Source organism: Herpailurus yagouaroundi, unplaced genomic scaffold (assembly GCF_014898765.1).
Source record: "Herpailurus yagouaroundi ecotype Mexico unplaced genomic scaffold, PumYag 28, whole genome shotgun sequence".
NCBI lineage: Eukaryota > Metazoa > Chordata > Mammalia > Carnivora > Felidae > Herpailurus > Herpailurus yagouaroundi.
In genome coordinates this window covers 48,177,508-48,199,413 of record NW_024412376.1, presented here as the reverse complement: position 1 = coordinate 48,199,413, position 21,906 = coordinate 48,177,508, and the positions used below count along the sequence as shown (strand labels likewise).

Below are 21,906 nucleotides of genomic sequence, written 5' to 3'. Positions count from 1 at the left end.
GTCCAGTTTTCCCAGCACCATTTGTTGAAGGGACTATCTTTTCCCCAGTGTATATTCATTCCTCCTTTGTTGAAGATTAATTGACCATATAATTGTGGGTTAATTTCCAGGTTTTGTATTCTATTCCATTGATCTATGTGTCTATTTTTATGCCAGTACCATACTGTTTTAATTACTACCACTTTGCAATGAAGTCTGGAATTATGATACCTCCAGTTTTGTTTTTCTTTTTCAAGATTGCTTTGGCTATATTGAGGTCTTTTGTGGTTCCATACAAATTTTAAGATTTTTTTTCTAGTTCTGTAACAAATGCTATTGGTATTTGATATAGATTGCATTAACTCTGTAGATTGCTTTGGGTACTGTAGACATTTTAACAATATTTGTTCTTTCAACCCATGAGCATGGAATGTCTTTCCATTTCTTTGCATCATCTTGAATATCTTTCAACAGTGTTTTATAGTTTTCAGAGTACAGATCTTTCACCTCTTTGGTTAAGTTTATTCCTAGATATTTTATTGTTTTTGGTGCAATTTTAAATGGGATGGTTTTCTTAATTTCACTTTCTGCTGCTTCATTTTTAGTGTACAGAAATACAACAGATTTCTGCACACTGATTTTGTGTCCTGAAACTTTACTGAATTCATTTATCAGTTCTAATAGTTTTTTGGTGGAGTCTTTAGGCTTTCTATATACGGTATCATGTCATCTGCAAATAAAGTTTTACTTCTTCCTTACCAATTTAGATGCGTTTTATTTCTTTATATTACCTAATTGCTGTGGCTAGGACTTTCAGTACTATGTTGGATAAAAGTGGTGAAAGTGGACATCTTGTCTTGTTCCTGACCTTAAGGGGGAAAGCTCTTAGTTTTACACCATTGAGTACTGTGTTGGCTGTGGGTTTTTCATATAAGGCCTTTATTATGTTGAGATATGTTCCCTCTAGATCCACTTTGCAGAGCGTTTTTTTTTTAAATCATGAATGGATGTTGTACTTTGTCAAATGCTTTTTCCGCATCTATTGAAATGATCATATGGTTTTCAACCTTTCTCTTATTGATGTGACATATCATGTTGATTGTTTTGTGAATATTTAACCACGCTTGCATCCTGGGAATAAATCCCATTTGATTGTGGTGTGTTTTTTTTTTTTAACATATTGTTGGATTCAGTTTGATAATATTTTGTTGAGGATTTTCTGCATCTATATTCATGAGAGATATTGGCCTGTAATTCTCACTCTCTTTCTCTCTCCCACTTTTGCAGTGTCTTTATCTGGTTTTGGTATCTATAAGGGATACTGGCCTCATAGAATAAATTTGGAAGTTTTCCTTCCTCTTCTATTCTTTGGAATTTAAAAATTTTAAATATGACTAATGGTTGTTGGTAAAGTCAGAGATTTAAAACCTGGAAAAAGCATTGTTCCTATCCTTACAATAAGAAAAAAACTGAATAAGCTTCAAATTAACAACTTTTCTTGTACCTATCAGAGAACTAATATTGCAGGCAAATAACTAACTTGAAGCAAGAAAAAGACAAAGGCTTGCAGGAAGAAACAGGCTTCAAGCATTTGTTTACCTGAGACAGATGCTGCCAAATCCCATAAAAGCTGGTAAGAAGATTCAACCAGAAATGTTTAAAGAATTGCTAAAGCCAAGTGTGGGCTAGCATGAGAGTGTGAAGTCCCAGGGGGCTGCAGACATAGGATGGTTCATACCCTCCTGTAGGTTTTACCTCTGGGAACACCAGGTGCTCATAGGGAAGATCAGAGAGAATCTTAAGAAAATGTCCTGTAAGGTGCTAGCTGGGGAAGGAGAATAGCAGCCATTGTCCACTGCCCAAATGTGACCTTGAACATCTCCTTTATCACCTCTACCCAACACAGCCTTAATCTGCAGCAGGAAGAGGATCAAAATTGTACCCTGAGAGTATTGGTAGAAATTGACTGTAGCTAGAAAAGAAGAATAGGGAGGAAAAGAAGCTTCCCCATTGGGGGAGGGGCAAGAATATTTGGTAGCGACAGCACTACAGCTGGAGAAGAGGCAGAAACACTTGAGACCCAGGTTTCCAGTGTCTGTCTAAGACTGAGGCTTTATGAGAACATGAGAGGTCAACCCTCTCCCATCTACTATCACCACACTAACAAGAGTTGCAGTGTAATACAGTTGAGAGAGCTACAATGTACAGAATTTCTGGGGATCAGAAATGAAGACCCTAACTCTCACATCAAAGGCCTAGGAAAAGGAAAGTCTTGTTCATCTTTGAGCATAAAAAATATTTTTTTAGTATCTATTGTCATATACAATATGTTCACCTTTCAACAAAAAAAATTATACAGCATACAAAAAGGCAAGAAAAAGCATAGCCTGGAAAGATAAAGCAATCATCAGAACCAGAATAAAACATATCAGACAGGGAGTTTTAAGTTACTGTGATTAAGTAACTTATTTAAGACTCCAATGGGAAAAGCAAACAAAATGCACAGATAGAAAATTTTAGTAAAGAGAAAGAAATGGTAAGAAAATCAAATGAAATGCTAGAAATCAAAAACTTAGCAATATATATGAAGACTATCTTTGCAGGCTTATCAGTAGACTTGACATAGTCGAGGAAAGAATCAGTGAGGTTGAATATACATCAATAAAATTTACCCAAACTGAAACAGAAGGAGAAAAAAGATTGGGAAAAAAAAAAATAGAACACAATACCAAAGAGCTGTGGGACAATACCAGAAAGTCCAACGTATACATAATTTAGAATCTCAGAGAGAATGGTTAGAAAAAATATTCAAGAGATAATGGCTGAGAATTTTCTAAATTAGTGGCAAATACCAGACCTAAGATTCAAGAAGCATAGAGAACTCCAAGAAAAATTTAAAACTAAAACAAAACAAATAAAATAACCAAACAAAACCACTAAGACATACCAAAGATAAAATCGTTAAGGAAGCCAAAGGAAAAAAATATATGACCTATAGAGGAATAAGTATAACAATTATAGCAGACTTCTTACAAGAAACTGTAAAATAGAATGATATCTTCAATGTGTTGAGAGGGGAAAAAATGTCAATCCAGAATTCTATATCCAGAAAAAAATGTCCTTAAGTATAGAAACAATAAACACTTTCTCAGACAAACAAAAAAAATGTAAGGACCTACCTTCAAGCAGCACACCCACCTTATAAGAAATGTTAAAAGACCTTCTTCAGGGTAGGAAAAAAATGACATATGTTAGAATATTAGATCTGTACCAAGAGATGAAGAGTATTAGAAATGGAATAAATGAAGGGCTTGTAAGATCATTTTTGTCTCATTTCAATTGCTCTAAAAAATAACTGGCCATTTAAAGCAACAACATAACAATGAATTGTGTGTTTATAGCATGTGTAAAATACATGAGAACAATGGCACCTGAGAGGGAGAGAAAAATTGAGAATATATTGGTACAAAAGTTTTCAAACTACATGTGTAATAGGATATTATTACTTCAAGGTACATTCAGATTTTTAAAAATTTTATTGTAAACACTAGGGCAACCATTAAAAAGGTGTTTAAATGTTGAATTAAACCCAGAGAAGGCAGAGAAGGTAAAAAGAAAGAAATAACAAGTGAAACAAACAAAAAGCAGCTAGTAAAATGGCAGATTTTAATCCAATCATATCAATAATCTTTAATGTGAACAGTCTAAACACACAAGTTAAAAAGACATAAATTGGGGTACCTGGGTGACTCAGTTGGTTAAGTGTTCAACTTTTGATTTTGGCTAGGTCATGAACTCACAGTTCATGGGATCAAGGCTGCATCAGATTCCACGCTGCTTGGAAATCTCTCTCTTGTCACTCTCTGCCCCTCCCCCTGCTCACACATACTCTCTCACTCTCAAAGTAAATAAATATTTTTTTAAAAAAACAAAAATGATCAAAATTGACTAAAAAAACCCCCAAGATTCAAATTTATTCAGTCTATGAGAGACCCACTTTATTTTTTTTTTTTAATTTTTTTTTCAACGTTTATTTATTTTTGGGACAGAGAGAGACAGAGCATGAACGGGGGAGGGGCAGAGAGAGAGGGAGATACAGAATCGGAAACAGGCTCCAGGTTCCGAGCCATCAGCCCAGAGCCTGACGCGGGGCTCGAACTCACAGACGGCGAGATCGTGACCTGGCTGAAGTCGGACGCTTAACCGACTGCGCCACCCAGGCGCCCCAAGAGACCCACTTTAAATAAAAAGTCATATGTAGATTAAAAATAAAAGGATGGAGACAGATATATCAGGCAAACATTAACAAAGTATTTATATTAATTTTGAACAAAGTAGATGTCACAACAGGGGCTATTATCAGAGATAAAGAGGATGTTACATTATGAAGAAGAAGTCAATTTTCCAAGAAAATATAATAATTGTAAAATGTGTATGTACCCAACAACAAGCTTCAAAACACATGTGGCAAAATGTGTAGACCTTAAAGGAGAAATAGACAAATCTACAATTTTAGATGGAGACTTTCAACCCATTCTCTCAAAAACTGATAGAAGTAGGTAGAAAATCAGCAGGGATATAGATGACCAGAATACCACCATCAACCAACTTGTCCCATTTGACATTTGTAGATAAGCAAAATACACATTCTTCTCAAGTGCAGAGAATATTCTCAGCCATAAAAAACCTTAGCAATTAAAAAGAATAGAAAATATATGAAGTATATTCTCAAATTATATGAAATTAATAATAATAGATAATAATATCAATAATAGCAAGATATCTAGTAAATGCCCAAATATTTGGAAATTAAGCAACACTTGTCTAAATAATGCACAGGTCAAAAAGTAAAAGAAAAGAAAAATACAACATACCAAAAATTTGTAGGATGCAGTTAAAGCATCTTTAGAAGGAAATTTATAGCATTTAAATGCTCATATTAGAAAAGAACAATAGAAAGATCAGAATTCAGTAACCTATTCTTCCACCCTAAGACATTAAAGGGGATCAAATTAAGTTGAAAGCAAGCAGATGAAAAAAAGTAATAAGGAAATAATACAGAGCAGAAATCAATGACATTGAAAACAGAAAACCAAAAGCTGATTGTTTGATAAAGTCATAAAATTAATAAGTCTCTGTTCTAGCTGCCTCCCCCAAAGAGAAAGACACAATTTACCAATATCAGGAATGAACTGATCCTATAGGCCTTAAAGTATAATAAGGAAATACTACAAACAAGTCCATATTCATAAATTCATCAGCTTAGATAACATGGACCAATTCCTTATAAAGCCCAAACCATTAAGACTCACTCAAGAATAAGTGCTTAACCTGAATAGTTTTATATCTATTAAAGAAATTGAATTTCTAGTTTAAAAACTTCCAAAAAGAAGGGCACCTGGGTAGCTCAATCAGTTGAGAGACCAACTCTTGATTTAGCTCAGCTCATGATCCCAGGGTCATGAGATCGAGCCCTGCAGGCATCAGGCTCCATGTTGGGCATGGAGTCTTCTTGGGATTCTCTCTCTCCCTCTGCCCCCTCCTCCACTTGTGCTCACTCACTCTCACTCTCTCTCCCTCAAATTAAAAAAATTTTAAAACTTAAAAAAAAAAAAAACAACTTCCAAAAAGAAAACCCAAGTGATTTCACGAGTGAATTCCACAAAACATGTAAGGAAGAAACGATGTCAATTATACACAACAGCTACCAGAATACAGAAAGGAGGGGAATATTTCCCAGCTCATTCTATGAAATCAGCATTACCCTAAGACTCAAACTAAATTGTATATTGCAAGAAAAGAAAACTATAAACCAAGATATGTCATAAACATAAAGTCAAAAATTCTCAGGAAAATATTAGCAAACTGAATCTAGCAATATATAAAAAGGATAATACATGAATTGGGACTTATCCCAGATCCTAGGAATACAAGAATTACAAGAATACAAGAAGGATGGTTCAAATTTAAAAATCAATCAATATAATTCACCATGGCAACAGCCATATCTACCTACCTACCTATGTACCTACGTACCTACCTACCTACCTATCTATCTCAATAGGAGCAAAACCAAAATTTAACATCCTTTCTTGATAAAACTCTCAGAAAATTAAGAATAGAAAGGAACTTCCTTAAACTTTATATAGGGAATCTATGAAAAACCTTCCACTAACACCATATGTAAAGGTAAGATACTGAATGCTTCTTCCCATAGTTTAAGAATAAGGCAAGGATGTTCATTCTCACTATACCTATTCAACATCATACTGGAAGTCACAGCCAGTGAAATAAGCTAAGAAAAATATCTTAAAAGCATACAGATTTGAAAGGAAAAAGATGATTGCCTTTATTTGAAGACAACAAGGCTGTCAATGTAGATAATTACAAAGATATACAAAAACATTCCTGAAACTAGTATGTAAGTTTTAAAAGACCAATATAGAAACCATATTCTTATCTTTTGACACGATAATTGGAATGTGATATTAAAAAACAATACCATTTACATTACTTACACCAAAAAAAGGTGAAGTACTTAGGTATAAGCTTCATGAAAGATGTGGAAATGATGCTGAAAACTATACTGATAAAATACATTAAAGAAAATATTCATATATTGAGAAATAAAATGTGTTCAGGGTTTGGAAGCATCAATATTATTAAGATGTCATTTCTCCCCAGGTTGATCTTATAGATTTAACGCAATCTCAATCAAAATCACAGTAAGCTTTTTAAAGATAATGACAAGCCAATTCTGCAATTTATATGGAGAGGCAAAGGACTCAGAATAGCCAAAAGAATACTGAAAACAAAAAAAAGTTGGATGACTCACACTATAGGATTTTAAGACTTACTATAAAGCTATAATAATCAAGACAGTGTTGTATTAGCTAACAGATAATGTGCATAAAGCAATGGAACAGAATAGAGAATTCATATATGGACCCACAGAAACACAGCCAACTGATTTTGCACAAAGGTGCCAGGACAGAGCAATGGGCATAGTAGTATTTTCAAAAATGGATACTGAAACAATTGGACATGCATATGCAAAAATAAAACAAAGCAAAAAACCTTTGTATATATTCCACACCTTGGAGAAAATTTAACTAAAGATAGATTGTAAACTTGACTATAAAATGTAAAACCGTAAAATGTCCAAAAGAAAACACAGCAGAAAGTTTTAATGACATGGGGTTTGGCAATGAGTTTTATTTATTTATTTATTTATTTATTTATTTATTTATTTTCAACGTTTATTTATTTTGGGGACAGAGAGAGACAGAGCATGAACGGGGGAGGGGCAGAGAGAGAGGGAGACACAGAATCGGAAACAGGCTCCAGGCTCTGAGCCATCAGCCCAGAGCCCGACGCGGGGCTCGAACTCACGGACCGCGAGATCGTGACCTGGCTGAAGTCAGACGCTTAACCGACTGCGCCACCCAGGCGCCCCTGGCAATGAGTTTTTAGATACAATGCTAAAAGAAAACAAAATTGATGAATTGGACTTTATTAAAACTCAAATCTTTGCTCTGCCAAAGATATACTTAAGAAAATGAAAAGACAAGGCACAGTCTGGGAAAAAATATTTACGAATCACATATCTGAGAAAAACTTGTATCCAGAATTGATAACATCTTAAAACTCAACAATAACAAAAGAAACAACCCATTTTTTTAAATGGGCAAAAGATGTGAACAGTTATTTCACTAAGAAGATATTAATGGCAAATAAGTATTGAAAGACGCTCAACATCATTTGTTACCAAGGAAATGTAAATGAAAACCATGATGTGATAGCACTATATACTTATTATAACTGCTAAGTTAAAAAAAAAAAAAAGAAAACAAAAAACCTGCCAGTACCAAATTCTGGTAAGAAGGCAGAATAATCGGAATTCTCCTTCACTGTAGTTGAGGGTAGACAATAGTACAACCATATTGGAAGACAATTTGGTCATCTTATAAAGTATATGCTCACATGACCCAGACATCCCACTTGTGGGCATTTCAACCCCAAATGAATTGAAACACACATGAATGTTTATCACAAATTTTACTGGAAGTCATCCCAAACTGGAAACAACCAAGATAAACTTCAGTAGGGTAATGGGTAAATTAACTTGAGATCCATACAATGGACTACTACTCAGCAAAAGAAAGAAAAAAGGAAAAGAAAAAAAAAAAAAAAAAGAATGGGCCATTGATCCACACACAATAACCTAGATAAGTCTTAAATGCATTCTGTAAGTGAAAGAAATCAGACCCCAAAGGCCACATGTGGTATGATTACACCTTTATAAAATTTTGGAAAAGGCACATCTGTGGGGATAGACAATGGGTCACTGGTTGCCAGGGGTTGGGGGAATGGGGAAAGGTTTTCTACAATGTGGCCACATCAGGGAGCTTTTAGGGCAGTGGAATGCTCTATGTGGCACCAGGGTGGTAGAGATACATGAATCTATGCATTTGTCAAGTCCCATAAAACTGCACTACAAAGAATGAATTTTACTGTATGCACATTGAAAAAAAATTGACCAAGATGTCAAGGAGATCCCAATAGGAAATACGGAAAATAAATATTTGCTGAGTAGCAACTTTTAAAGAGTGTCAAAGAGTAGAAAAAACAAATAGCAATAAATGTAGTGTAGAGACTTCAAAACAGTTGGTGTATAAACTTTTCACTCTTCTCTGCTATGATGAATGCTGTGTTAATGTAAGCTCCTGAAGAGCAAGGCCTGGGTTTGTCTCCCTCTGTAGGCCTAAGGGTTGCAGTACACTGTTTCTCAAAGGAAGAATATTCAGACCACCCTTTTTGAAAGAAAAATTTCTCATAGGTTGTCAGCTTATAATGTTGACATCTTTTATCCTCTTGTTTTAAGAATATGTATAAATATAAAATATATAATTTTTATGCTTACAATTCTTATGCAGCTATGAAATGGTAACAGCAAACTATAACCCCAGTTAAGCTCAATCTAATAACAACATTAAGGGGCGCCTGGGTGGCTCAGTTGGTTGGGCGTCCTACTTCGGCTCAGGTCATGATCTCGCCATCCGTGAGTTTGAGCCCCGCGTCCGGCTCTGTGCTGACAGATCAGAGCCTGGAGCCTATTTCAGATTCCGTGTCTCCCTCTCTCTCTGACCCTCCCCCATTCATGCTCTGTCTCTCTCTGTCTCAAAAATAAATAAACGTTAATAACAACATTAAATTGGTGAAACCAAATCACTGCTCACAATGTGGTTGGGTCTTTTGAGGTGCGCAGGCTGCACTGTTGTTGAGACTATTCAATGTTCCACCTACTATTTTCTCCTCAATTACACAAACCTCCTTTTTTATAACATAGCTTAATGTCATGTAAGATGGCTTGAAGAGATTGGGAATCACTTCCCATGGTAACAACCATTATTTTTTTTTTTTTTATTTTTTTTTTCAACGTTTATTTATTTTTGGGACAGAGAGAGACAGAGCATGAACGGGGGAGGGGCAGAGAGAGAGGGAGACACAGAATTGGAAACAGGCTCCAGGCTCTGAGCCATCAGCCCAGAGCCCGACGCGGGGCTCGAACTCACAGACTGCGAGATCGTGACCTGGCTGAAGTCGGACGCTTAACCGACTGCGCCACCCAGGCACCCCTCAACCATTATAATTACTACTAGACCCTGTTACAATCATTCTATTCCCACCTGTACCTAGTCTGTGCTAAATAAAATTTCATGTAAGTTGAACTTGATCCTTGTCCTCTGAGGAGACTGAGTGTGAAAATAACACAGTGATGCAGATGGACATAATCTGTCTATGTTTGAGGAGAAAAGAATCTATTGGCAATTATGAGGGAAGACTCAGCTATCTTTGTCCCGACGCTTTGTCTGCTTTAGAAGATTCTGACAGGAGGAAGATGCCAACACCACCTTCAGGTGGGATTTCAAAATTTTGCACCATTATACTGATCTATTTTGAACTATTTGGAATTGCCTAAGGTTACAATAAGGCTTTTTACTGTGCTTTCAAGACTGAAAAAAAAAACCCTTATAGATGGTGATAATAACATAACTTGTCAATTTAAATAGAAATCTATAAAAAGCGGCGCCCTGGTGGCTCAGTTGGTTAAACATCCAACTCTTGATTTAGGCTCAGGTCATGGCCTCACGGTTCCTGAGTTTGAGCCCCACATTGGGCTCCACACTGACAGTGCAGAGCCTGCTTGGGATTCTCTCTCTCTCTCTCTCTCTCTCTCTCTCTCTTTCTCTCTCTCTCTCTCTTTCTCTCTCCCTTTCTGTCCCTCACCCACTTGCATGTGGGTGTGTGTGCTTTTTTCTCTCTCTCAAAACAAATAAACTTAAAAAAAAGAAGCCTAAAAAAATATTGTTTGACACCTGGTTCTGGTGATAATCTGTGATTTGGAGAAATTCATGTCATAACAATGGATAGTCAAGTGTGCACTGGAGTAATTTTTGATATATTTCATATGAAAGTAAAACATACTTTCGAATTTTTACAATGCTGCTGCCAGCTTTTGCTCAAGTCTGTAAGATAGCAAGTTGGGGGCTGCACTATGGCCGTGTGAGAGAAAGACGATGACTGCGTATTTTTCTGTAGTGCTCAGTGTGACTCCTGGTTCGACAACTCAACAGACAAGACAGTCAAAGACTTCCCTGCTCCCTTCATTCGCTGCATGTGCCTCCAATACCACACTTGAGAAACAGCCACAAGGAAATGGATACACGTGTGGATGATGGAACCAAGTCCTGGCAGCCACACTTACCAGCTATATTGTCCTTGGGAAAAACACCAGCCTCTCTGTGCTTTCATCACCTCATCAGTAAAGTAATGTAAGAGTGACGAGGTTCAGATGAGGAGATGTAGGTAATGTCCTGAGAGAAAAGCTCGACGCCAGGACATACTCTATAAATGTAGCTATTATCATTGTCATACTTAACACATTGGGTTGGAATCACCCATTTCCTCTTTTTGCTTTAAACTCAATGGTTCCATGAGGTCTTGGAGGGCAGGGACCACAATATCTTCCTCTCTGTATCAACAGCTTTGGTCACACAATACTCCATCCAGGTATCTGAACTGAAGAGGGGGAATAGAATTGGAAACAAGGAGATTGCGACCAAGCAAAGAGACAAAATGAGTAACTTTCGCTTTGGAGTGGAAGATAGTAATACCTGTGTGACACTTCAGGGTCAGCCTCTGTCCCCAACATATTTTCATCTCAATGCATTTAACAAATGATTCCCCGCAGTGCCTTCGGGTGGCCTATTGACAGTGATTCCACACCTACAGTTTGTTTTCTCTGCTGTAAAATAGACCTGAATGCTAATAAGTGAATCAATTTTTAAAAAGCCATATCCTAAGATGTTGGAAATATTTTGGTCTGGGTGTTGGATATGTATTATATATCTATAATCTTACAATTTGCACCTTATATATATGTACACATACAGATATATGTTTATGTGTGTTACATATATATAATACGTTAAAACAAAATTTTAAAAAGGCCTTTGCCCATCAATTGCAATTCCACCTGACACATGTCTATAGATCACCACTGCTACCCTGAATATCCTTTCCTTGGTACTTCCCGACCTACTGATCTCAAAGGCATCCTGTGTATACACAGCATATAAAAATGGGAAATCTCCTGTTACTCACTCTGAATGGGCAAGCCCTCTAGGCTTCAAAACACTGAGGCTTTTTGTTAAAGAGCACCCAAAATTAATGTTCATGTAATCTATCCACCAGAGGGAGCCAACACAGCCAGAAAAATAATATACTGACCTTAGCAAAACCACCAATCAAGTGTTTCAGACAAGGACTGCAGAGTTCCAACACCTGCAAGTCTCAATTTCTTAGTTCCTAGGAAGGCATGTGAAATTTTACTGAAGTCATATTTCATTGATGGTTTTATTTTTCTCCTCAAAAGTAGACATTTAATAATAAGAGGCAACTGACTTTGGAGACATTAACACTAATAAATGCCTACTAAGAATAAGGATGTGAGTATCAAGATAGCTCATCTTTGAAAAACACTTTACAATTTATGAAGGATTTTCAGGTGAAGAAGTGAGTTTTAGCAATTTTTCTTCTTAATACAGGAATTTAATTTCTAAATGCAGTTGTGCCTGTTGGAGATGAAAAAGCAGTTTCCATTGCCTTGATGTAGGGTTACCATTAGCATATATGCAAATTAGAAAAAGGCATGCCTGTGAGGTCTAGGGCCTGGTTCTACCAACAGAGCATGGGATGGATTTCAGGCCCCACATACCCTACCAAACAGCTCTGTACTGAAACAAGTACACAAGCATATTTGCAGTCCCAAAATCTGGGCAGTGGTCCCCCAGGGGATGCTTTGATAAGGACCATTCATTGATAAGGACTATAATATTTTCTTAATATCATGTAAAATGCAGTTCTAAGGCAACTGGGCACCTGCCTCCTTTCAATCAGAATGCTGACCTTGAGTTCTTCCTGTAGAGAAGTTCTGGATCCGCTACTGAAGCACAGAAATGAACATTTCCATCCTGTTCTTCTCTGCCTTCAATCCACCCTGCTGGGAAGATCTTGCTCGTATTTTCCAAATTGCCTTTTTCTTTATAATTTCCATTTCTTGATCATTCCTCATCTCCTTATTTTTGTAGCCACGACTTTTTCTCATTGGTTGAAAATTTTTGTAGGAGGAAACTGAAACCAGGCATTCACTTGAACATCTAACATATGATCATTTCTCAGTCCTTACCTTATTTGACCTGACAACACCTCTTAACTCTGTTGATCACTCTGTTCTTAGAAAACAGTTTCTTCAGGGGCACCTGGGTGGCTCAGTCAGTTGAGCATCTGACTTTGGCTCAGGTCATGATCTCACAGTTTGTGGGTTTGAGTCCTGCATCGGGCTCTATGCTGACAGCTTGCTCAGAGCCTGGAGCCTGCTTTGGATTCTGTGTCTCCTTATCTCTTTGCCCCTCTCCCACTCGTGCTCTGTCTCTGTCTCTCAAAAATAAATAAATGTAAAAAAAATTAAAAAAACAAAACAAAACACTTTCTTCATTTGGCTTCCAGGACACAGCTTTTTGGATTCTCCTTCTTACATGCTCACTGCTCTTTCTCAGCCCTGGCACTGATTCTTCTCATATTCCTGATTTCTAAGGGTTGACATGCATGAACCATTCTCTCCTCTGCTCTGTCTACACCATTGCCTGAGAGATCTCAGATCACCTATGGCTTTATATACCATCTATCATGAAAAATTCGCAAGTGTAATTCTCCCCCAGCCTTTACCGTGAACTCCAGACACATATTCCTACTCAACATCTCTATTTAGATGTTTAAAGGCATCTCAAATTGACTGCCCCAAAGAAAACGCTTAAATTCCCCGCCCCCCATGTGTTCCTCTCACAGTCTTTCTCCCTTTCTCCCCAAAATGGTATCTTCTTTTTTGGTTGCTTATGCCAAAAACCTTGGAGTGATCCTTGGCTCATGCCTTTCTCTCACTCCCCACATCAGCAAATGCTATTGGTTTCAAGTTTGAAATTTGCCGAGTTGGACTATTTCATTACAACCTCCACAGCTACTGCTGAAGTCTAAATCAGCACCACCTCTTGGACTGGATTATTGGAATAGTCTTCTAATTCACTTCCCTGATTCTGCCTTTCCTCCCCTCTCCACTCTCCAACCAGAGCCAACATTCTTTACTACAGTCAGAGTGATTCTAAGTGAACTTAAGTGAGATCACGTCTCTCCTCTGCATAATGTGTCCCACCTCACAGAGTGAAACTCAAGAAACTTGGAGACTCTACATGGCCAATGAACCTTGGGTCAGTGATCCCAAGGTTCTACATGGACAGCCCCCTGCTGTATTTCTGGATATTGCTCAAGCCTCACTGTCCTTTGTGCACCTTCTTTGAACATGTCAAACCTGCTCCCACCTCTAGATCTTTGTACTTGCTGCTCTGTCTGTCTGTCAGGATTGCTCTTCCTTCAGAGTCCTTATCCTTGCTCCCTCAACTCCATTAGTGTCTGCTCAAATGTCATCATAACAGATAGGTCTTCCCTGACACATTATATTAAATAACACCACCTTCCCATCACTCTCTATCTCCCTTACCCTGCATTATTTTCTTTCCTAGCACATTCTAACACTTCTCTCCATTGTATGGATGTGTATTTGTGTATTTGCATATACATGTAGTATATATATTTGTATATGTGTATGTATATGTATGTGTGTGTGTGTTTGATCATTGTCTTTCTCCCTATCAAGAATGTAAGCTCTATGATAGAAAGTATTTTGTTTCATTCATTGTTCTATTTCCCAGTGCCTAGGAAAATGGCTAGCACATAGCAGATGTTCAATAAATATTTTTTGAATGAATGTAGAATAAATCCAGACATTTTATATACTAAAAGTTATATACAATATATGAAATAAAATGTGTTAAAATTTGCCTTAAATTTTCCTGTGTTGCCCAAGCAGGATTGGGCATCTTGAAAGGCATTTAAAGAGACACAGTATTTACCCTTGAAGCCAATGAAGCCACATAATGTTTGCTGGTGGAGTGAAATGTTCCATCTTTATGCTCCATGACTCTCTAAAGGTAATTGGGCAAAACAAGAGCTACTCACTAACATTACTTAACCCTTTTTGGCCTTGTGTTGAATCACAAAGCATTACATATATTACATGTTTATTTCTTTTTACCAATTGCTATCAAATTCTATTACTAAACAGGATTTGCATACATGTTATATGCTCACCTAAATGAATGTATTATGAATGTCATGATATGTTATTGCAGATGCTGAAGAATACAGGCTGATGTCTTATGAGGGAATATCCATCAGTGAAGTCACAAATTGTTTCTATTTATCACTCAATTACCAAAGCTAATTGTTTATGTAAAAACTCCTCGATGTGAGTTGTTAGCATATTAAAGTATATTTAATGAAGTTGAGTATATGACCTAAATGACATATAGTTTAAATATACTTGTGATAAACAAAACATAAATTCATTTATAACAGGGTATAATTAATGAAAATTTTTTACTTAAAAAAATCCCCACACTATACTTTAAAAAAATGGGGCACCTAGGTGGCTTAGTCGAGTAAGCATCTGACTCGATCTCAGCTCAGGTCTTGATCCCAGGGTCATGATTTCAAGCCCCATAATGGGCCCCATGCTAGGTGTGGAACCTACTTAAAAAAAACAAACACCCACACTCAAAGCTAACCTGGTTTATAGTAACCTAAAGAAGAACACAAATCTAAAATTTCCTAATATTTCCTTTCTTACATATTTTAGTATTTGATCTTTATCTTTGAAATGAACATGTAGAGATAAAAATACAATATGAATCAGATAGAATGAATCAGATGTTTAAAGGCTTATGTAAAATAGAGGCCACATAACAGAGTGGTTGGAGTGTGGGCTTTGGACCTGGACTGCCTGGGTATGAATCCTGGCTCTGCTACTTCCTGGCTGTGGGTCTTGGGCAAACTATCTTGTCCATGTGATTCTGCTTCCTTATAGGGTTGTTGTGAGGAATAGTGAGATGGTTACTGGTAAAACAGACTATCACTGAGTATAATCACTCAATAAACACTAGCTATTGTCAGCTCTATATAATGAAAGTAAAGTTCTGCCATCATATCCCCCTTTGTAGCTAATAGGTTGAATTAATCCAATTTGCACTAATTTGTCAAAAATATCCAAATAGTCTCATCTGAAATTACTCCTAAAGAAAGAGAACCTTTTATACAGCAGAGGAATGCTTAGCACCTTCTTTAAAGATGCCAGTTTCTCTCCAGGAATCTACTGATTACATGCACTTCAGATGGCATAATTGGTACTCAGAGCCCTTAGAGATGTTTCCTGGGTTATTGCTTTTAAAAAGCTCTGTGAAAGCCAATAGTAAATACTAGCTTCCAATGTGTTTCACTCTTGATATTGATATTTTGAGATCATGACAAAGGCAGTGAGAATCCTGATTAGTTTATGAATTCTCTTCATTTTACACTTTCTTCAGCTCTGCTATCCCCAGCCAGCACCAGTACCCACTAATGTGCGTACACACACACACACACACACACACACACACACACACACACACCTCACAGTCCCCACTTAAAAGTTGAGACGATGATTTGTTATGTATCCTTATTCACTTTAGTGCTTGTGCTTTTGAATCCTCTTTTATGGTGGACTGTATTATAATAAAGATTGGTGTCCTTATCTTAACCTTTCTCACCGTATTAATTCTGTGAGATGTGGTAGATATGACACAAGGTCTATTCTAGCCCTATTAATTCTATGACAAATTGTAGACTACTCTTACATTGAATTTGAAACTGTAAATAAAGTATGTTATGATTTAGGGTACTTAACTCAATTCTTTCATTCACATTATGGAGGGACAGGCAAACCCTGCATAATTTTTTTTCCTAATCTTTCTTAATCTTTATTTTTTAAGTTGAGGTGAAATTCACATAATAAGCAATTAACCGTTATAAAGTATACAATTCAGTAGCATTTAGTATATTCCCAATGTGGTTCAATCACCACCCGTCTCTAGTTTCAAACTTTTCATTATCCCAGAAAAATACCCCATACTCATTAAATAATCTCTCCACATTCTCTCCTTCCCCCCATCCCCTGTTTTCTGCCTCTATGGACTTTCCCATTCTGGATATATCATATAAAAGTGATCATACAATATATGTGACTCTTTGTGTCTAGTTTCTTTCACTTAACATGTTTTCAAAATTCATTTAAGTTGTAGCCTACATCAGCACTTTGGTATTGCTTATTGATTTACAATATCTCATCATATTTGTATATCACAATATGTTTATCATTCATCCACTGATGGGCATTTGGATTGCTTCCACCTTTTGCTTCTGTGAATAATGAATGCTGCTACAAACATTCATCTACAAGTTTCTATGTGAACATATGCTTTCATTACTTTTGGATATATACTCTAGGAGTGGAATTTCTGAGTTTCATATGATAACTCTATGTTTAATTTTTTGAGGAACTACCAAAATATTTTCTGCAATGGCTGCATCATTGTACATTCCCATCAGCCATGGATGGGATTATTTCTCCATGTCCTTGCCATTATGTTCCACTTTTGTTATTTTTTTTATTAATGCCATCCTAGTAGGTATGAGACTGTATCTCATTGTGGTTTTGATTTGCATTTTCATAATGACCATAATATTTAACATCTTTTCATGTATTTATTTGCCACTTACATATCTTCTTTGGAGAAATATCTGTTCATGTTCTTTGGCCATTTTTTAAATTGGGTTGTATTTTTGTTGTTGAACTGTAAGAGTTATTTATATATTCTGGAAATTAAAGTTTTATCAAATATGTGATTTGCAAGTATTTTATCCCATCTGTAGATAGCCTTTTCACATTCTTGATAATGTCCTTTGATGTACACACTTTCGACATTTTCATGAAGTCCAAGTTATTTTTTCTTTTGTTGCTCATGTTTTTGGTGTCAAATTTAGGAGTCCATTGGGGCAACTGGGTGGCTCAGTTGATTAAGTGTCTGACTTTGGGTTAAGGCATGATCTCATGGTTCACGAGTTCGAGCCCCACATCGAGCTCTGTGCTGACAGCTCAGAGCTTGGAGCCTGCTTCAGGTTCTGTGTCTCCCCCTCTCTCTGCTCCTCCCCTGCTCACACTCTATCTCTCAAAAAATAATAAATTTTTTAAATGTTAAAAAATTAATTAAAAATTTAGGAGTCCATTGCCAAATTCATGTCAATCCTCAAATTCATATGGAACTTCAAAGGACCCCAAATAATCAAAGTATTATTTAAAAGGAAAAACAAAGTTGGAGTACTCATACTTCCTGATTTCAAAGCTTGCCACAAAACTATAGTAATCAAAGCAGTGTGGTGCTGACATAAGGACAGACATATAGTCCATGTAATAGAACTGAGATTCCAAAACTAAACCCCAACATCTAGACCAATTGATTTTTTTTTAAATTTTTTTTTTCAACGTTTATTTATTTTTGGGACAGAGAGAGACAGAGCATGAACGGGGGAGGGGCAGAGAGAGAGGGAGACACAGAATCGGAAACAGGCTCCAGGCTCTGAGCCATCAGCCCAGAGCCCGACGCAGGGCTCGAACTCACGGACCGCGAGATCGTGACCTGGCTGAAGTCGGACGCTTAACCGACTGCGCCACCCAGGCGCCCCTAGACCAATTGATTTTTGACAAGGATGCCAAGACCATTTAATGAGGGAAAAAATATTCTCTTCAACAAATGGTGTTAGAACAGCTAAATATCCAAATGCAAAGAAATGAAGCTGCACCCCTACCCTACTCCACATGCAAAAATTAACTCAAAATGAATCAGTGACTTAAATATGGAAGCTAAAACAATAAAACTATTAGGAGAAAAAAAGGGGAAAATATTCACCATGGATTATTTCAATCCACGGATAATTCTCTACTCCAGGTAAAAGTGAACATCTCCATTATAACTTTTGCCCAAAGACTATGGAGACAGTAGTAATGCTGACTGACTTGAGTTTTCTCTCTTTTCATTCCCCCATCCATTAGGATTGATACTTCATCATAAATGTCCTTTTTTAAGATAATCGGAAAGGCAAAGAATCGTGCACTTAGGCTAATTCTGGCAAAAAGTACCACTGGCCATGAGTAATAAAAATAAAACCCCCATACACAATTAAACCAAACATACCCTTTGGTTTCTAAATTCTTTTGCCACATTGATTACTTCTCTTTCATCCCCTCCCTTATCCAATAATTTTATCAGGAGTAGTTAACACAGTGGTTAAGAGCACAGACCCTACACCCACAGGGTTTCCATTCCCAGCTTTACCACACATTTCACTGCTTGTCTTTTATTTAATATCTTCCCATGCCTCAGCTCCCTCATCTTTTAAATGGGAATCGTATTAGCATCTACCTCATGGTTGTTGCCTAGCACAGGGTATTACTTAAGTGTGTGCTATTATTTCTAGGACTGACAGAGGAAGGATCAGGCAAGAGAGGTATTTCTATGCTTCCTAAAGTACTGGTCCATGATTATATACAGAGTTGCTAGAAAAAGCAGCTCATATGGTGGTCATGAACGTGTGCCTTGTAGACCTTCAAGTACAGGGAGTGTAACTGACTAAGGCCCCAGCTGCTGTGCTCTGAAATCCATCACCACGTTTGCACAGAGGCCTCACTTCCCACCAGCTGCTCCCACCCAGTAGCCAAGAGTTGCAGGAATGCCAAAGGAGGCCATTCCTGGGAGGCACAGGACTGCTCTTATGGTCAGCTTTGGCCAGAGTACTCTTTGACAACCCTGTTGAAACTTCCTTAGAGTCAAAGATAAACTAGACCTTCCCTCCTGCTTTGTCCTCACTGGGTTGGTCTTGCATCACAGTCTGATGGATCTCCTGGTCTTTTCTTTGCTCCCTCCCTATTTTTTCTCACCTTTTTAATCTCATCTAAGAGTCCAATTCTTAAAGGACTTGGACTAACACAGTCTGACATTCAAAACACTCTTAGATATGACCTTAACCTATATTCTACCTTATCTCCTACTTCTTAGCTATGAATGTCTTCCACTCTGGGTCCCTCTATGTGCCTACTGCTTTCCCATCTCTGGGCCTTTGTACATGCTCCTTCACTGAGAAAGCATTTTTGCCTACTAGACCCCAGTTGTCATTGATCATGCATCTCAAATGTCACTTTCTCTAAGCCTTTCTAAGATCTGCCAACCAGACACACTCTTCCCTTTCTCTAAACCTCCAGAACTCTTGCCTTTGAGCTGTTTTATAAGCTTATTGACAGCAATAACCATCTGTTACTTTGAACCCTCCAAAGTCCCCAGCGTGTACAAAATAGGCACTCAATATTTGTAGACTGTAATTAGAAAATTGGGGAGGAATTCTATTCTAGTGAATTTAATTTTTAACATTCAGGATTTCTAGCAGTTTATATCCATTTTGCTTGATATAGCAACAATGAACTCAGGTGGATAAAAAAAAATCCTATGTATCAAAGCACTTAAGGCAGAACATATTATGTAGCAACTCAATTTTGATATCTGCTTAAAATTCTTCATTAAATTTGGTTGATTTTTTTTTCCTCTGAAAGTGATAATGAGAAACTCTAAAATAGTTTTGGGCTTGTCTATGTATCTGACAATATAGGTGACCAAGAAAAATAGTTGTAAAAACATGCTTCCTCCTCAGGGGCACTGGGGTGGCTCAGTTGGTTAAGCATCTGACTTCAGCTCAGGTCATGATCTCACAGTTCATGGGTTCGAACCCCATGTCAGGCCCTGTGCTGACAGCTCAGAGCCTGAAGCCTGCTTCAGATTCTATGTCTCCCTCTCTCTGTCCCTCCCCTGCTCATGCTCTGTCTCTCTCTCAAAAATAAATAAACATTAAGAGGAAAAAAAAAAAAAAGAATGCTTCCTCCTCTAACAAAGGGCCCTTGGCTTAAGGGCTGGCAAGGCCATCATGCTCTCCCTTGGGCTCCTCCAGAAATAGAGAAGGGAGATCTGTCATTTTAATAAACTTTCCTAGGGTGAGGTATAGACATAGTAATATGAGAGGGCACTGATGAGCTCACTATGTAGCAAATACTACTTCCTCACATATGTCTGATCATTTGTGGTCATTATTGTGGTTGACATTTACCAAGTGCATGGCATCCACTTTTAATCCTTAACAAAAGATTTATCATCATGTAGGACAGGAAATTGAGGCTCTGTGACCAAGTCATGCTGCTAGGTCACTAACCAAAATCCTTGACAAGTTTATTGTAGGTGTCCCAAAAATATGCCAATCACATAAAATTCAATTTCTTCTCCCAATTTCATTCCAGTGCTTTTTGGACAACGTTCGTAGACAATGCAGCTCAAGCAAACTGTCAATGGACTAAAGGCAAGGTTTGGCATTTAGCCAGGGTACAGCAGTAATGCCAGCTCAACAGCTTCAGGTAAAGGGTTATAGCTCTTTAACTTGGGTCTCTAACTATTTCCGGTTAGGAACACAACACCCAGGTAAGAACCTCTCAGGTGGAAAGCAGGAAGAAGGTGGCTAGTGCAAGGATCAGATAGTACCTGCTTGGACACTCATTTATTAATGATTTAACAAGGGTGATCACATGGGAGAACAGCCGTTTTTCCCTGCCCTCATTTATCTCACTAACAGGCCTGAGCAGTGAGCAGGATGGAGGGGTCCAGCAAAGAGGAAGAGGAGGATGGCACATTCACCAACATTTCCCTTACAGATGATATAGGTAAGGAAGAAAGCACTTGATGAATTCTGAAATATAAAATTCAGCAACTGTTCAGTGTTTAAAAAATATAACTTACTTTTATTTTAATGGTGAAACATGCTCATTATAGAAAACTTGGAAAATATAGTTACAAAATAAAATAAAAAACTTTTGTGTAAGAGCTATTTTTCTTTTCCTTTTAAATTAAGTGATTATTTAGAAAGTTTCTGTGGTTGTATTACATTTTCTTTTAAAATAAATCAACAAATAAAAATAAAAAATGTTTATTTCCTAAAAGCCCAGGAAATATAACCTCAATGTTGTTCATAGAACAACTTATGATATTATTACCATATTTTGTTCAATTATAGTCAGTTTCTTCCCTATTTTGTAAGACAATTTTATCATCTCTGAAAATTGAACTAGAATATACTGCAATTCACTTTAAGAATTATTTTGGAAAATGCCTTGTTTTTAAGCAAGGACAAAGTTTGGTGAATTCAACATGAGAGAAGGAAAAAGGGGAGGGTAGTGGTTCTAAAATGCTGACGGAAGGGATAACTATGGCTCATTCAACATTCCAGAGAAAACAGACAATGCTGAGTTGCACAATGTCAACTGGAAACACTTCAAACCCATAAGCACCC

The 21,906-nt window shown here is 37.2% G+C and overlaps 1 protein-coding gene and 1 long non-coding RNA gene across 2 annotated transcripts in view; one reads left to right on the top strand and one right to left on the bottom strand.

Annotated features, from left to right (window-relative positions):
- Positions 1-21,906, bottom strand: part of LOC121029467 (uncharacterized) — a 132,949-nt gene that overhangs the window by 77,111 nt on the left and 33,932 nt on the right. The gene's annotated exons all lie outside the window — the stretch shown is intronic.
- The window catches only part of SCOC (short coiled-coil protein), a 45,021-nt gene continuing 44,273 nt past the window's right edge, over positions 21,159-21,906 (top strand). The window contains exon 1 of the mRNA XM_040473496.1: positions 21,159-21,280. Coding sequence (XP_040329430.1) covers positions 21,211-21,280 — 70 coding nt within the window. The 5' untranslated portion in view covers positions 21,159-21,210. The remainder of the gene's footprint in view (positions 21,281-21,906) is intronic.